Source organism: Typopeltis vanoorti, chromosome 18 (assembly GCF_054136105.1).
Source record: "Typopeltis vanoorti isolate ZY-2024b chromosome 18, IOZ_Tvanoo_1.0, whole genome shotgun sequence".
Classification (NCBI taxonomy): Eukaryota; Metazoa; Arthropoda; class Arachnida; order Uropygi; family Thelyphonidae; genus Typopeltis; species Typopeltis vanoorti.
In genome coordinates, this window is record NC_143566.1 from 106425662 (window position 1) to 106444148 (window position 18487).

The 18487-nt window shown below is 37.1% G+C and overlaps 1 protein-coding gene across 1 annotated transcript in view; it reads right to left on the reverse strand.

Moving 5' to 3' along the window:
* The window catches only part of LOC150097031 (tRNA (guanine(37)-N(1))-methyltransferase-like), a 53830-nt gene that overhangs the window by 25655 nt on the left and 9688 nt on the right, over positions 1-18487 (reverse strand). Inside the window, exon 2 of the mRNA XM_090408423.1 lies at positions 7461-7573. Coding sequence (XP_090264549.1) covers positions 7461-7571 — 111 coding nt within the window. The 5' untranslated portion in view covers positions 7572-7573. The remainder of the gene's footprint in view (positions 1-7460; positions 7574-18487) is intronic.

Here is an 18487-nt window from a genome sequence, read left to right on the forward strand (position 1 = left end):
GAGCGAAAATTAAGAATATAAAGGAAGCAATTCAAAAACAGGAAAGAAAAGTAAACAAGATCATAATTGTAGTAGGGACTAACGACTTAACTAGCGATAAGTTCAGTATGAGAGAGGACATAAAAGGGTTGTTGGTAGAGGTGAGAGTGAAGAGCGAGAAAGAGAAAATCATCAGTATTTTATCTCGATATGATAAAAATGAATTAAGGAGAAGGGCTATGATGGCAAACGATTTGATGCATAGGCTGTATAGAAGGAATAGATCTGAGTTTTTGGATGTGTGGAGTAAGTTTGAGGAAAGATTGGATTTGTATAAGACTGATGGCTTACACCTGAATGAGTTTGGTATCAGGAGTCTAGGAAAACTAATAACTGTTAGAAGACCTAACACAGAGAGTCAGGGAAACTAAATTATAAAGGGAGGAATGGTAAGAATGTGAGTGTAAGAGTAACATTGCTATATGACTGTGTAAATGACAGGAATGGGCTTTGTCATGGAAATGTTGATGAGGAGAGAATGATTTCGACTTTGTGTTCATTCGGTTTAGACACTTCAAATGTGTGCAAAAATGTCTACATGTATGAGGCACTAGAAAAGAATAGAGATCTGAAAGCTGTCCAACTGTGTCGTGCAGGTTGCAGACAAGAGTACACAACAGAACATGCAGGTAGATGTCTGTACACGAATGCTAAGAGTATCAGAAACAAAGAGGTAGAGTTTGTTGCCTTAGTCAATATGTAGGGACCTCAGATTGTAGGCATTAGTGAGACCTAGCTATCAGAATCAGACCTGCTAACTGCTATCAAGTGTAAAGGGTACAGTATTTTTAGGAAGGATAAGAGAGGATAGGAGAGGGGATAAGCTGCTAATGATATTGGATGACTTGAATCCAGTTAGAGTTGAGACCTATGATTGTAGTACTACTACTAACAGTAGTAGTACTACAATAGAAAAGATGGTACTACAATAGAAAAATATATTACCAAATAGAAAAGATGAGTGCAAAAAGAGTAATCATAATGAGAGACTTTAATTATCCAAATATTGATTGGGTAGCAGAAGAATCTCATGAGAAGAATGAAAATGCATTGATTGAGCTGTTGTGGGACAACTTCCTCAAGCAGCATGTGACAGAAGGAACTCAAGGTCAAAGAATGTTAGATTTGATTATAGTGTCAGAGGGCATTTTAGTTAAAGACATACCTATTCTGCCTATAGTTGGTGACAGTGATCATGTAGTATTCACTTAGGAAATGACTAAGTTTATGAATTTTCCATTCAGGAAAGGTTATATACTGAACTACAAAGCAGGAAATTATAATTAACTGAGTTCAGTGGAATGGGATAGGTTACTGGATGGGAAGAATATCTACAGTGCATGGGAAGTATTTAAATAATACTTAAATGATGCTATATCAGAATGTGTCCCGAGAGTTCGAAAAATAAATAAGCTAGGAGTCAAATGGGTGTCTAATCTTATTAAGCAAGAGAATCATAAGAAAAGGATGATGTGGAAGGAATACCATGTGCATAAGGATGATGTCTGTTATGAAAATTATAAAAAGCAGGCTAGAATAGTTACACTATTGTATGGAAAGCAAAGTCTTAGTATGAAAAGAAACTGGCTCTGCATGCTAAAGACAACCCAAAAGAATTCTATCGATATGTCACAAGTAAAAAAAAGAATGAACATGAAAGAATATCTCTTCTAAATGCAGATGGCATGAGGGTTACAGATGCAGAAGAGACTGTTCAACTAATGAGTGCCCGTTTTGTTAAAAGCCATCAACGTTGCTTGTTGATGGCTTTTGATGTTGCGAGTGCAAGCAGTGTAAATGAATTCAAGAATAAGTATGATAGTCGGTAGCCTCCCTTGAGGAGTCCCCGACTCTCTGGAGGTCTCTCTTAATAATAATAATAAAAACATGGTTTTGCTAGCAGTCAGATATTTTGGGTGGAAAATGGGATGCCACCATTCCAATAAGGTTATTTCTTTTATTCTCTTTCTCTGAGGTGTTTTGATCTAGAAAAGGAAATAGTAATCAAACCATTTAAAAGAGGAGCAGGTTACAAAAGTTATCCTATTTCGCACCTCTGTAATTTCAGAAGGCAATAAGTGCTCTTGCTTTAGTAATATGATTGCCTTTTATAATAAAGTGACAAGAGCAGTTGATGAGGGAAAGGCATATATTGCCATTTTTTTGGATTTTGCAAAGGCATTTGACAGGGTGCCACATGATTAGCTGATATTTAAGTTGTAGCACATGGATTTAAATGTCGGGTTAATCAAATGGATTCAGGATTGGCTGTCTGACAGGTATCAGAGAGCTGTGCATGGTGGGGCAATATCAAGGAATCAGAAGGTTACAAGTGGGGTTCCACAGGGCTCAGTACAGATAGAAGAAGGAGAGGTGAGAGACAGTAACAGGGTAGACATTGGGGAGTTCTTTCACTTGGTGGAATGGCAGGAAGGAGTGATGACAAGGGGCCATCCCTGGAAGTTATGAAAGAAAGCTGTGAACAAGAGTCTGAGAAGTGATTTCTTAGCGTGGCGAGTGGTTGAACTGTGGAATGCCACGATGAGTCTTTTGACTCCATGGAGGCCTGGATAATAATAATAATGTTTTGTGGTTTGAGTTACTGAGAGGAGAACTGAGATCTACAGTGCATATAGAAAGTGTGTGTTAAGAAGAGGTTTAGAGTGTCGGCAGATTTTGATGAGGGTTGTCTAATATTCTGTAAAGTAGATGGACTATCTATCTTTGGTTGCTGCTAATGGCACCTCAGCATCTCTGCCTGTTTGATCAGTGAAGTTAGAGAAAGGAAGCTAGTTTGGACTGTGGACAATGATCCAAAGGAAGATAATCTCACCAGTTGGATATTTCACAATCAGTTGGTAAAAAAAAAAAAAAGATTCTGAATCAATCTACAAAACTCTCACCATGAAACTTTCTCACAATATGATGGAACTAGCTTGAAACAGTGTGACACTGAATAGCATCTTTGTAGTACTGAGTTGCAGTATCTGTACTGCAATAAACTTATGAAAAACAGGTGCAAGGATACCAGTGGCATTAAATGAACCTTAACTAATTTTTTTGTTTTTTTTTTGGCATTGTCTTTCTTCTGTAATTAATTATTATTATTTTTAAATATTTTTTTTTTATATCTGAACCACACACAAAAGGCCACAAGACCTATAGCACACTAGTGACGTGTGTAGGCAAGAGGAATAGAAGAAAGGAGGAGTATGTTCACATTTTGCTTGAACAGTTGAGGGTTATAATCTTTGGGGGTGGCAGAGTGGAAGAGACTGTTCCAATGGACAGAAGCAGTGTCTTGTGCGAAAAAAGTACACGAAGTTTTTTGGCAGCTGCAGAAGCTATAGTTGAAATATAGTTGTGCCAGGAAAGATCGCAGATGCAAGTCAGTCCAAGAAGAGAAATCTGATCATGTTTGGATATCTCAGTATTACTGAAGCTAAGGGGGGAGGATGTCAGCTCTTTCTTGCGAGAGATCAGACAGAACTGAGGTCTGGTGGCATTGAAGTTTAGAAGGTTGTCCTTGGGTCACTGTGATATAGCTAGGAGATCTGAGTTCAGATCCCTGGTTGTGGTAGATATTGAGGATTCAAATACTTGAGCACTAACTTGAGCCAATTGTGGTTTATCAAATGAAAAGGAAGAATGGAGTGTACTGTTGTCAGCAAAGCGATGGATAGGATTGGAAGTCTGTGAGAGCAAGTCACTTATATACACAAGAGAGAGTGGGTGGAAGAAACAGAACCCTGGGGTACTCCTGCATTGGTGGGGAAATCTGAGGAGAGTAAGCCATCCACAATGACACAGTTTGGTGAGCAGGCCCCTATACCAAACCGATCAAATGCCTTTGAAATATCAAGGGCAACTACATGAGTGTCCCCAAATTTCTCCATGGCCTGAGTACATAGGAGGGTAGTGAATGCAAGGAGATCAGCTATAGATCATGAGTGGTGGAATCTATACTGCTGGTCAGTGGTTAGTTAGTTAGTATGTCCCTAGGTGGTTCAAGAGTTGGTTGTTGATGACTTTCTCCATAATTTTTGAGAGAACAGAAGTGAGAGCAATTGGATGGCAGTTTGTTGGTTGACCTTTATCATCTTTCTTTGGGATGTGGACTTGTTTCCATGTTCTTAGGTAGATGACAATTGGGTAGATGAGCTGTTCTTTGTGCAATGGAGGGAACTTTGCCCAATTCATCAATGCAGGAATCGGAAGAGAAGAGTGATGCAAGTAATGTGACCTTGTCTTTTGGTGAGGTGACTACAGTACATCTAGATGTGAGAGTGGTAGAAACCTGGGTGGGCAGAAGTTGTGCCCAATGGCCTTGGCAAGGGAAGGAGCGACTGCCATATGAGCAGGAGGCAAGTTTGTAGCATTTAGCAAATTTTAAAGTATGACTTGGACTCAGTTATGATTCTTTTGCAGCTGCTGTGAAATGCAGTATAGCAGAGAGTACAGCAGGAGTTTTAGTCTTGAGCCAACTGTGGTAAGCAGAGGCTTTTTCTTTAACAGCATTACACACTTTATTGAAAACCAAGACTTGGATGGTGGCTAAGAACTTGGAGTGGAATAGGGAGAAGAACGCCTTCATTCCTGTGAGGGTAATTTCTGTTATTCAGTCTCTGAGCAGGTGTTTGTATCAGAAGAACTGAAGCAATAATCGGACCAAGGGAAGAGGAATAGAAGTTACAGAGGTCCTCCCAGTTGGCACCTTTGCAGTGCCAAAGACACAAGACTGAACTGGTGGGTGCAGGTTGTTCTGTGGCAAAAGAAACTAATATGAGATTGTGGTCTGAGTTTCCAAGAGGAAACTGACAACACATATATGGAAGGGGGAGCTTGTTAGGAAGAGGTCAAGTGTGTTGGCAAATTGGAGGGGGTTGCCTAGTATTCTGGTGGGAAGACTGATGATCTGAGATAGGTCATTGCTGATGGCAAACACCTCAGCATCCCTCGCTGGTTGATTGGTGAAAATGGAGAAGGGGAGCAAATAAGAGTTGTGGACAATGAAGTCCTCAAGAAGGATGACCTCACTATTGGGATACTTAGACTGCAGAAAGTCAAGGTTTAGAGAGAGAAAGTTGAAGAGGTCAGTTAAAGTGCCACCCCCTTGTGGTGAAAAGAGCTGTGTAATGTGTAATTTGGGCAGTTGAGGTTGCCAGTTGGGGTTCTGAAAGGAATAATAGTTCTGGTTTAGATGACTGTAAGTGGTGGTGCACATCATTTATATTGCTGTTTAGGCCACAAATGTTGGTGAAGTAGATGTGGAAACTTTATTTCTTTTTGGTAAGAATTAGTGTTAGTGGATTGTTTCTTTGGATTTTTGTTGTCTTTTATCTAATATATTCCCACACAAACTATTTTGTGTGGGAATATATTTGTGATCCGCAGTAAAAATGCATTTCTTTCAGTTGTGGTTCATTGTGTTTGGTGAGGAAGAGATGAAAAGCAAGTGTGGCATGCAGTGAGAAGTGAGAGACTTGCAAACATACTGCTCAAACAGAGAGGAATCGGTCTCTGTCCATACGTGGCCTCACCAGTTCTCCCCCTGCAGCCACAGTATTTGGTTTCCCTCCAGTAATGAACCAGCAAATACGTGATTGCAGGATTTTTCACTAGTTGATCAGGAAGCCTCCAGGTTTGTTACTATCTGGTTTGTTCCCATGTACTAACCAGCGGCTGGCCTGCAGAATCATTTTACTACTGTACCCTAGAATAGAGGACGGTCTGGGTTTAATACATTCATTTATGATATTAACCTTCTGTTATATTTTGGGATGCAGTGTAAAATACTTCCTATAGTGGGTTGTGATAAAAAACAATTTGAAAAATACTGCACTAGTTGTCCTCACTAAGCTAAGCTGAATGGCAAGCAGATCAGTGTTTGAAACAACAATTGTCGAAGATCTTGAAATTGAATTAGTTGAGCATCACAAAGTTTGCCAAACTAAAGAAACTTTGGAACTTTCTTTAAAGAGAATGCTCATATTTATGGGAACATCTATGTAGTAATTTGATGTCATTCCAAAGGATCCTGTAACTAGTATTAGTAATCCTATGTTCTGCTAAACCTGAGTTGTTCTATTTATTGGAGGTAATGTACGAGTGGTGTTTAGAAAGGCACATGGAAACAGACTGGGCTGCTTGTCCAAAGTAGAATAACTTGCAGTTGCATGAGACTGAATAGACCACAGGTAAGTGTAAAGATGGAATTTTATCTTTTGGAGATGGCAGCAATGTGCTAATTGTATTTATAGGCTCTACTGCTAGCTGGAGTCTGTTCAGTCCAACTGAACAAAGTTTGCACATGTGGTATCTTCACAACTAGGTTACTTGTATGAAGAGGCTGATTTTACATTAACTGCCTTAGTAAGGCATGAAGATACTTAATTGGCAAACTTTGTTTACTTACACTTTCATAAAGGTTAAACAAGAATAAATTTACTTGGCATCATTTAATTTAATTTATAACAAAGTGAAAAAATATTTCAACAACTAGCTCTAATCCAAAGTATTTTAATAATAAGGTATTACACTTTTTCACTACTTGAATATGAGAAATATCTGATTTCTGCATTACTTTAATCTTGGTGTCTGACAATCAACTCAGTAATCTGATCTCATTGCTTTCCAACCAATTGCTGTGGGGTTTCCAAATCTTATCATGGATTTACTAAAATAAAGAGACAAAAGGCTTCAGATCGGCAATGCAATATTATATAAGTAATTTAAGTGGATAGTAGATCCAGCATTATTTCAAAGCCGAACGTAGAAACTATAAAAGTTTCATAAAAATAAGTTGACCAGAGAGCTTACGGGAATACAATCATTCATGAGTTGCCTTAGTGTGGACTACATTTTCTAAGTAGTCTGCACTAAGGCAACTCGTGAATGCTGGTGAATGTATTCCTGTAAGTTCTCTGCTCAACTTATTTTTATGAAACTTTCATAGTTTCTACGTTCGGCTTGGAAATAATGCTGGATCTAATATCCACTTATATAACTTATGGATGTTTATGTAAATGTCTTTAAGTGATAGATGTATTTCATTGCAATGGGCAATGAAATACACACACACTGTGATTTGAAAAGTTCCATATTTGTCTTTTGAGTAGGCTTTCCAGATTATCTAACTCTTAGTCTACCCATAAGGCTGATGTATAGGTTGAAACCTGTTGTGGGTGGGATTGACAAGAAAAAATATATGATCAGCTGCAGTGGTGATTGCTTTGGAGTATAAACTGAATACTAAGTTGCTAATAAAGTCAGATGCTCTGTGCTTTACTGTATTCACAGTTTTTTTTTTTTTTTTAAATCAGCATGTTGCCAAACAGATATAAAACTGAATTTCTAAATCAACAACAGTGTAAATCTTAACAGAATGGTAAAAGAAGGCAATTTTATATTGAATACCTCACCCATTTTAAACTGGATTTCACTGGTTTGCTTTTTTTTCCTTTAATTTTTGTCACTTTAGAAGATGAAACCTTGAAAACATTCCTCTTTGATATCTTATTATTCTTGCCCATTACTAAAATGAAAGCAAAGGGGAAAAAATTCTAGCTCATGGTACAAGAATATGAAAATTATTTCAAACTGATAAATTGTTAATGAAAAAAATATAACAGTATAAATAAAGAGTATGGTGAATCACAAATGAATCTAAAGATATTCACTGTTTCTAAAAACACACACAAAAAAAAAAAAACTCATTTTTTTATGACTCCCACTCGTGAAAAATTGTAAACCTACAGCACATTAGTACTAGAGGTAAGATAAGGATTCTCCCCCCCTCCATTTGGGTAGAACAAGAGTCTACCTCTGTATAAGGAGAGTATGACAAGGTAGTAAGGAGCAGGCATGTTGATGTTTAGAGAAGAAAACATAGGTCTAGAGATAATATTTAACTAACTCAATTTATTTAAATATTAAATTATTACATCAATATTTCGCCTTTTATTCCCGATGCATCTTCTAGGTCACAAAGAAATACATGGAAGGCAAACACAGACTGAGCATGAAAGGCAGGATCCTACAGGAAGGATCACAGTCTGCATTTGCCTTCCTACTAGTGGGCCTGTATGCACATGCTTAGTGTATTTATGTGTGCCCATGAAGATGGGCACAATGAAATACTAAGCATATGCATTGTGTCCAAGAAGTTGCCATGATGAACAAGGCAAAATTAGTGTAATAATTTAATAGCTAAATAAACTTAGTTATCTCTAGATGTGTGATTATTCCTTTAAACATCAATGCAAGTGATAAAATGTCTCTAAGCATCCATATAGATGCACAAAGAGCAGATTCTTTGCATGGAGAGTGGTTGGTGAGTAAAATGCATTTCCTGAGAATGTGGTGAATGCAGACATGAAGAATTAGTTTAAAGCATAGTTTGATAAGCTACATACATGAAACTGTGTACCTCCTGCAAAGTCTTTTGACTCCATGGAAGTTTGATGTTAATATTAATAAATTATATACAGGTAACCCTCGTATAATGAACAAGAGATACTACCAATTGTGGTATTCCTTGTTCAATGCGGTCTGAAATTTCTAGTAATCCTTTATTTATTTTTTTCATATTTTTCACCGCAGGACTTCAAAATCAAATTTTATCTTCGTTAAATTTGTGTCTGCCCGCATCATGCAAGTAGTTATAAGTATCGAATTTAATTTTATTGTATCACTGAATAAGGTACTGTACAGAGACATTTGCAATCTGTGTCATTCTCAACAAATAGAGCAATTAGAGACAGATGGAATAAAAACGACGCTAACTAATAAATCACATTCTCCCCTCTTACAGAAACTATGCTAAGTCTATAGATTTAAGCAAAACCATATGTTGCACCGAAACACGGTATCTAACTAAAAATCATTGTCCAATTTTTCAATTACGAAATAAGTGTTTGTTTTATTGCATTTGAAATTCTCGATGTCATTATGACAGATCACAAAGGCTAACTTAAAATAAAAGATTACCAAGAATTGAAACATGCCACATAATGAATGTGTGAGTTCGCCTGCCAAGAAGCCATAAAATTAAACCAAGGGTTGAAACGTTTGTATGAGTTGAGCCGGTCAGTAATGAGAAGTTCCATCGGAACGATAAATGACACCCTGTTGTGAATGTGTTAAAACTAATAGTGAATGTTGTTATGACAGTTTCAGATGTTATGGAATTCGATTGAAGAGAATTAGCATTTCAACTCAACACTTGTCGGTTGCTTTTGTCTTTGGGTCGCACGATCTTTTCTTAATACCGCACCAATCATAAGCACGTCTTTATAGCTGCTGTCTTGCGTAAAACAAAATTCAGCTTGTACGTATTGTAACAATTAAAAAGAAACACTTGAATAATTTATAAGCGTATAAAAGGATATCACCTGTAAATCGTTGACATTCCAGCAAAATTCTCAGATGTGCCATCTAGGGTTTACGTATAAAGTGTTTATTGTTGAAAATTGTCTTCGTTTTCTGCCAGGAAAGCGCATTTAAAATCATAAGTGTGTTATTCTCAAGCTGAGCAGTTTATTTTCTGGTGAGTTACATACATATGTAATGCTTTTTTTTTTATGTAAAAGTTTATTTTTATTGTAATGGCCACTAAAACTGCAACCAACATTGAAGAGGAAATTCATTTCTCTCGAAGAAAAAATTAAAATCTTGGATTGGTTGAAAATTGGAGCTGCCTGGAAATATCCAGCAGAACTTTTAAAAATCATTAGGGAAGGTGGTTACAGTGCAGACCAGGTGCTCAATGTGGATGAATCAGGGTTATATTGGAAAAAAAATGCCAAAACGCACCTATATTTCGAAAAATGAAAGATCAGCTCCTGGATTCAAAGTGTCCAAAGATTCTGCCACAGATTCTGATTGTGATAGTAATGCATCAGGTGATTACATGAGAAAACTAATGTTTATTAACCGATCTGCAAATCCTCATGCGATGAAAGGGCTCGACAAGTCTACCCTACCTGTTTATTGGCAGGCCAACAAAAAGGCATGGGTTACAGCTAAACATGTTTGAAAATTGATTTTTCAAGTGTTTTGTACCCGATGTAGAAAGTTACACAAAGAAAAAGAATATGGACTTCAAAATTCTACTAATTTTAGATAAAGCCCCAGGCCACCCAACAAATTTAAGCCATCTGAATATTAAAATAACTTTTTTGCCACCTAATACTACTTCACTTATTCAACCATTCGACCAAGGAATAATATCAACATTTAAGTCATATTATATTCGGCGAACATTTCAATTAATTTTGGAAAAAATGGAATCTAATCCAAACATGACACTGCCTCAAGCGTGAAAGAGTTTTTAATATTGAATTGTGAAAAAATTATTTCTCTGTCCATTAAGGAATTACACCCCTCTACACTGAATGCTTGCTGGAAAAAAATATGGCCTGAAGCTGTTCTGGAACAAAATTTCGTACCTACCTCCAGTGGATGCCAAGCTACGTTGTATAATAAACGTCGCACAGACATTTTTGGTGGAGAGGGCTTTTGCGATATGGTTGAAAACGAAATTAGTGAATTAATTGATGGAGAAACAGATTTAAATGAGGAGGAACTGGTACAATTAATAGATGGCGTCGAACCAAATGGCGGGAAACGTTCTGCCGCAGATTCTGATTGTGATGAAGCCATTAAAGAATTCAGTTTAAAGAAATTAGCAGAAGGATTGGACTTGGCAAGAAAGTTAGGAAGTTATTTTATGGATAATGATCCCTCAATGGAGCACTTGGGAAAATTCACGAGACAATTGGATATTTGTTTAGCACCATATTATGAACTTAATAAAAAATTGCGGCATAGTGGAAAGCAAAGTCTTATTACTGACTTCTTGATGACTAAACCAGCTGAAATATGCAATGAGAATTATACAAATGATGTCCAAGAGATTTCAAGTGGTGACGACCTCCGGCCACTTAAAGAACATCTACGAAATGTTATTTCTGAAGACAGTGATGACGATTAAAATATGCGCTTTATTTTATTGTTTCTAAAACATTTATGCATTATGTGCAATGAAATTTATGTACAATTTGTAATTTTTATAATTTTATACTACGTATTTATCTCATAGTTTATGTTTTCTTAACTTACATGAATTACCTGAATTAAATAAAAATGTTATTTTTGTTGGATATGTCGTTGTTTATATAATTTAAAAAAAAAAAACGATTTCGGAACCTAACCCTACCTTTTCTATGTGATCTAAGTCTCGTATAACGCAATTTGTATAACGCAGCATTTCTATGGAACCTAACATCCACATTATACGAGGGTTACCTGTATATATATATTTTTAATTTGTAATCTCACACTGGGAAGATGAAATTCATCTCCCAACTAAGAACAATCATAAATATTCATGCCTTAGGCAAGATTCAAACCTGCAGACTGTTGGTTGGAAAGCAGATGTGCTAACAACTCATTAAATTAATATCCCTTGTTCATCCATTCACATATTAGGTCCAATGATCTGCTATTGCCATATAAACCAGCTTGCATAAACTGAATTTATTTTAATAAATTATGGAGCCAACTACTGTGCTATAATAATTTCAGTTTAATATACCAAAATAATTAGTATACATATGTAATACTGATACACATGGCGTATACATGTGCATATGTTAGATGATCATCTTGATATGAGAGGTTAAACAGATAATTATTTTGATTTTTAAACTGAAGTTATTACTATAACACAGTAGTTGTCTCCATAATTCATTAACAAGAATGCTGATCACCATGTAACTCGGAAAAAAGGAATATATTAACTGAAATTTTTTCTCTTTGTTCACAGTGGGATTCAAACTCACAAGCTGTGAGTTAGAATCCCACTGTGACATGGATGTTTGTGAATGTCATTAAGTGACAGACGATTTTCACCGCTACATGACCACCATCCTGCTTAATGGAGGCCTGAAATGACTTGAAAGAGGACTATTTTGTTTGCTAAAGCAGTTTCCAGATTATCTAACCCTTAGTCCAACTACAATAATGAAATACAAAAGGCTTACAACATTTCATTGGTGGGACTCATATATAAAACAAATAAAATAAATAAATGTATGTGTTCAAGGGCCAGTTCAGAAAACCAGGAAACCTGAGCTACCAGGAGAAGAAACTCTTCCTCTCCATCAGCTAACTTGGCTTTGCCTATAAAAGACCAACTTAAGTTTCTACCATCACAGATGGAATTCAAACTGAGATCTCTTTTCCAAGTCAATTATCGCATCCACAACCCAAGTAGAGCCTCTGTAGCTCAGTAGGTATAGACAAAGTTCGATTCCCGTCCATAATGTAAAGAATCTTCATCTGGTCTCTTTTGATTAAAGGTGAGTTAGCCAGTCTCATATAGAGGCATTTTTTTCACCTGGAAACTTGGTTTTTCATCCCTCAGAACGAGCAAACCAGTCCCGTGAACACACATCTACAGTCATAAAATATATATTCTTAATTCGTCGTTAGGAGGGCTCAACCTCCCCAAGAGAGAAATGGGGGGGGGGGTACCCATATGAATAAAGAAATAAACACAGGCACTAATCGGTTAACTTTCTGATGTCTTCCAAATTCTGTCTTCCCAACAACTAATCACTATTTAATTAATTAATCAGATTTTACACAAGATGATTTCATTACAGCCACGGGAACTACATAAACAATTCACATGGTTGTCTCACACCATGTGAAATTCATCTTCTACATAAAGACATTCACAAGCAGGCATTCATACCTGTAGTTTGATTCAAATCCATAGTCCACTAGTTGTAGAGCAGAGATGCTATTCACCTGAGCAACTAGACCAGCAAAGTTACTTGGTTTCATAATAGTTCATAATTTCTTTTGTTGTACAAAAAACCTACACACAGAATTACATCATCACCCAGTCCAATAATACAGTATCTTTACATTAAAACTACATAGAACCAAAGCTGTTTCTCAATGATAGAGATCTTTACCTCAAGGGCACACTTCAGTGAGCGACAAACCAACTCACAGAGAGGATAAAGAAAATTTGGAGGATCTATCTCACCAGGAAAATTTCAATCTGGAACCTCCTCCTCCACTTAGGCATGAGATTGAAAAAGCAGTTAAACTGTTTAACAGCAATAAGGCCCCCAGGTGCAAATAGAATCCTATCATCATCTGTTCATTGGACATCCACAGATGCCGTATGGTCACTCTGATGCTCGGTGATGTGCCAAACCAGTCCTCACCATGTAGTCCTGCTGTATGCTTTTCTGGAAGCTTCAACTCTATGAAGATCAGTCACTCCACACACACACACACACACACACACACACACACACACACACACACACACACACACACACACACACACACACACACACACACACACACACACAATCCATCTCATTAATGGTCTATCCCTTTCTCTTCTTCCATGATCTTTACCTTCTATTAGTGTTCTGAAGAGTCCTTTCAACGTGTCCAAAGTATTCGAACTTTCTTCTGTCAATATCCTTATGGACCTTTAAAGTTCTACTGATCTTTTCTAATATCCATTCATTTGTATGCCTTTCAGTATAGCCAACATACTGAAATGCATAAAATTATTTGCCATAACTTGAGCTTGCCATAATTTAAGTTTTATTTCAAATGCTGTTATGGTTTGAAACATAACACAGATAAGTTGATTTTCACCTTGAAAACACATGTTTAATTCATTTAAATGAGTTGTTAAATCCCCCAAAAATGCTAAATCTGTGAGCCATTCTTTATCTTCAAGTTCTGGTATAAATTTTTCTTTTGATTCCATAAATGAATCGATTTCATTTCTCAAATCATAAAACCTCTTCAGCATTTTGCCCTGACTTAGCCACCTTGCTTCAGAAAAGTAAATGATGTGAGTTGCTGGCAGCAATTGCATCATCATCTATTAACTTTATAAGTCCAGCTTTTTTTTTTACCAACAATCATGGGCACCATCAGTAGCTATACCAGATATGTTGGCAAAGGATAATGAAAATCGCTTCAATGTAATTTTTATTGCTTCATACAAATCAAGATTTAATTGTATCTTTTAATGGCACCAAAGAAGCCATTTCTTCAGTAACATTATATTCGTTATCAATACCTTTAATAAAAATGGCAAGTTGAGCCATATCTGTGGCACCAGTACTTTCATCTATCGCTAAAGCATAAAATTTGAAATTGGCAGCTTTACTCTTCAAATCTCTTTTGATAGATTTCCCTATTTCTTCAATTCGTCTAGCTACAGTTTTGTGAGACAAACTGATTTCAGAAAAATCCGTTTTTTTATCAAGACAAATTATATCTGTGATGCTTTCCATACATTGTTTAATAAACTCACAATCAGTAAATGGTTCTGATTTTTTTGCAATCAGACTTGCTACCACATAACTAGCTTGTAACTTCCTTGAAAAAACTTTCTGGAGATGACAAACTTTCTTTCAGTTCCTCTATTTTGTCTTTAAGAGACATTCCTCGAAATACATTGAATTCGGCAGTATATCTTTGCATCTAATGTCTTTTCAAATTATAATCTTTGATAAATTAAAACAATTTCCAAACCAATCAAGCATAATGCCTTGTTATTTTTCTCAGAAAAAAAGTACTCATTTGTCCATTTTTTATTGAACATTCTTCCTTCATCCACAATTTTTCCTTTTTTTTTTTTTTTTTTTTTGGTTTTGCTTTCTTTTGAGATGATGTTGAATGCATGCTGGGTAAAAAATTAATAATTAAACAACCATTTATTTTTATAGTATTAGCGATGTTGTAAATGTAATTAAAACAATATCATGAGCAAAAAACTATTTGATAAATTTTTGTACTTCCTATACCACAGCTGCTAAAAATTATTTTACAAAATAACACAAGAAGCTCAAGTTTAATAACTAAAAAAGAATACCTACAGTCTTCATAGAAACATACATGTGTAAGTAGACTGAAATATTATTATCAGTAATCACTGCATCTTACTAGTCGCACAAGCACATGTAACGTCTAACATATGCAGGTTATGATTTGACTGTGTGTGGTGGGCACAGGAGGAGAAGTTAGCACCACATTGTACCCTTCCCTACACAGCGTTCTGTTGTCGCCCACGCAGTCTGAACTCGAGCACCACACAATAGTCATGAAAAGTATTGCTAAAAATCACAGGGCCACATGCAGCTTGGACACTCCTGACCTGGGATGATGGGAAGGATTTTTTGGTAAGCAGATAAGGGTAGCTAATTATTTTTAGGTGCCCATCAAAGCATAACAATTAGAACAATAGGATTATTATTATTATTATGGGCCACTCCATGAAGTCTTTAGACTCATCGAGGGAGGTCATAAACATACCAAGCATCCAACAGTCATGGCACCCACAACAGACTCTGGCAACCTATTCCACTCATTCACCACTCTTCAAGCAAAAAATCTACTTCTAACACCTTTGCTAACTACACTCTTGCTCTCAGTTTTCCAGGATGGCTCCTACTTCTCCCACCACCATACCGGTTCGGAAAAATCTCCTCTATTAATCTTGTAAAAACCCTTCAGTAATTTGTATGTCTCAATCATATCACCCCTTATATGACTGTCAACCAATTTTTGTAACCCATAAATCTTCAACCTGTTCTCATGAGGTTCATTCCATAGGTCTGCTACCATCTTGGTCACTCGCCTAATCCTCTCCACTTCTTCCTCATCACCTCACACCAGGTCTGCACACAGTAGTCAAGATGGGATCTTACCAAGGCTCTCTATAAAGAGGTATAATAATAATCCTGCTTGTCCCTGCTCATCAGAGCATTTTTCAGTAACCAAGTAATCCCATGAGCTGCTTTAGTCACTTTTGCTATGTGCCCTCTAAACTTCAACTACCTATCCACTAACACTCCCAAATCTCTGGCATCTTCAATTTCCTGGAGTTTCAAGTTCCATCAGTATACAGCTGATAATCTTTTCACCTCAAAATGCATAACATTACACTTTGCCACATTAAACTGACATCTAGTCTGCTTTGCACAGACTACCAGTCCATCTAAATCAGCCTGCAAAAGTTTAACACCATCTGTATTAACTAATTGCTCTGCCCAATTTTGCATCATCAGCAAACAACTGAACAGTTCCTCCCAGATCTCTTCTTATATCACTAATGTACAAATTAAAAGTAGCATGCCACTAGTTATAGGCCTTCTCGACTCCACTCTTGTATAAACTACTATTTGATATCTCTCCATCAACCATCCTCTTATCCACCTGACCAACCCTATATCCATCCCCATTTGCTGCAGTTTCCTGATTGGAATTCCATTTGGTATCCTGTTAAAGGTTTTTTCAAAATAATAATAAATTTAGTTTAATCCTTTATCCAAGTGTGAGCAAACAAAGTTTGCACCTGAAAATATCTTCAGGACTGAGGTAAGGTGGTGCAACACCAGGCAACTCAAGCTCTCATCACTCCTAGTCTCAGTATCTCACATAACGCAAAGCACATCTCCTTGCAGACATGTATACCGCCATGCATTAAGGGAAGGGCCACTATCCAGACTGGTTTCGACCTTTATTGAGGTCTCGTCAATGGGAGACAGACCCAAACGTGGAGATACTAAGGCAGAAGCAAAGTTGAGCAGTATTACTGTAAACCATCAACCACCCTCTTTTCACTTCACCAACCCTATCTATATCCATCCCCATGTACTGCAATTTATTGATTAGAATTCCATGTGGTATCCTGTCAAAGGCTTTTGCAAAGTCCAGAAGTATCACTGTATATCCATTACCCTTATCCAGCTCAGCTGTCACTGTATTATAAAATGTGCGCAAATTACTGACGCACGATCAACCTTTCACAAAACCATGCTGCCCCCATACAGTATCCCATTTCTGTCTATCCATGCCTGTTTGCTCAACCAACTTCTCCAGTATCTTAACAACTCCTGATATGCTGATCAGTTGGTAATTTGTGCTACAGTCTTGGGAGCCTCCTATGCAATGGAACTATTTTCTCCTCTTTCCACCTCCTTGGGACTAATCCTGAGCTGAGACTTAATTTAAACAATGTGGTTAAATGTGCCAACAATTCACTAGCATTTTCCTGTAAAACTCAGGCTGATACCATCTAATCCCATAGCTGTATTCACATCAAGGTTCTGTAATATGCTAAGCACCTCCATTTCATTTACTGCAGTTATAAGTCTTTGACTCTCTTGTTACTGCAGTATCTCCACCTTAATGATATACTCTTGATATACAAAGTGAGTAACTCTACTATTTCAATTGATTCAGTTACCTCCCTACTATTGGCATTCATTAAAATCATTCTGCTGTAAACATTCTTACTTTTACTTGCAGCATATCAAAAGAACTGTTCGGGATTATCTTTGACCTGCACTACTAATTTCCTTTCATTCTTACAACACTGGTTACCCTTCTGGCACAAAGGATTTGTCACTTGCCTATGAGTGTGCCTGAGTGGTGCATATGCTTAGTGTATATCTTTGTGTCCATAGCAACTTTAATTGCTAAATAAATATTATCCCTTATGTGTTTACAACAATAAACACCAACATGTTTAGCACAACCAGGAGTACACAAAGTGTCATACAAAGTATACAAATGAAAGGGAGGAGTGCAACTTGCTGTCATCTCCAAAACTGTGAATTGGGTTGAAGGTCAACCAAAGTAGGTCATTGATATATAGAAGGAAGAGAGTTGGTGGGAGAACAGAACCTTGTAGAACCCTGGCATTAGTTGAATGGTGAGAGGATAAGAAACCATCCACCATCACACATAGCATGCATCCAGACAGAAAGCTAGCAATCCAACTGCAGAAGTCCTGAGACAGACCAAACAATGGGAGTTTGCTTAGCTTTGTGATAGACCAGGTCAAAAGCTTTGGAGATATCAAGCACAACCACTTGAGATTCACCAAACTTCTCCATGGCATTTGTCCAGAGATGGGTGATATACGTAAGTAGATATCCTATTTATTAGCTGGGTGCCTTAGAGGGAGTGTCGGAGCTGAGAATTGATGGTTCTCTCCATTACTTTAGATAGGACTGAGTTGGAAACTGATAGTTTTCTTGCTTGGCATGAGCGAGTTGTGGTATGCTTGATTTTTCATTTGTACAAAACTGGCACATCTTTTGGAGAACAAGGGTTTAGTTAGGGGATGGCAGTTCAGAGTAGTGTGGAATGTATGTTTCCATGCCAATAAAGATTACTTCAATGATATATTTGGTGCATATATTTGGGTTGGAAAGCTGGAAACAATAGTCCAACCATGGGAATGAGGCATAGAAGTCATGGAGACTGTCCCATTTAGCACTATTATGATGCCAAACTGCTCTTGTATGGGAGTGGCTGCATAAGCATTGTTGCATGGGGAAGGAGATGATCACTAGATTATGGTCAGACCTAGGGAGCCCACTACATTCAC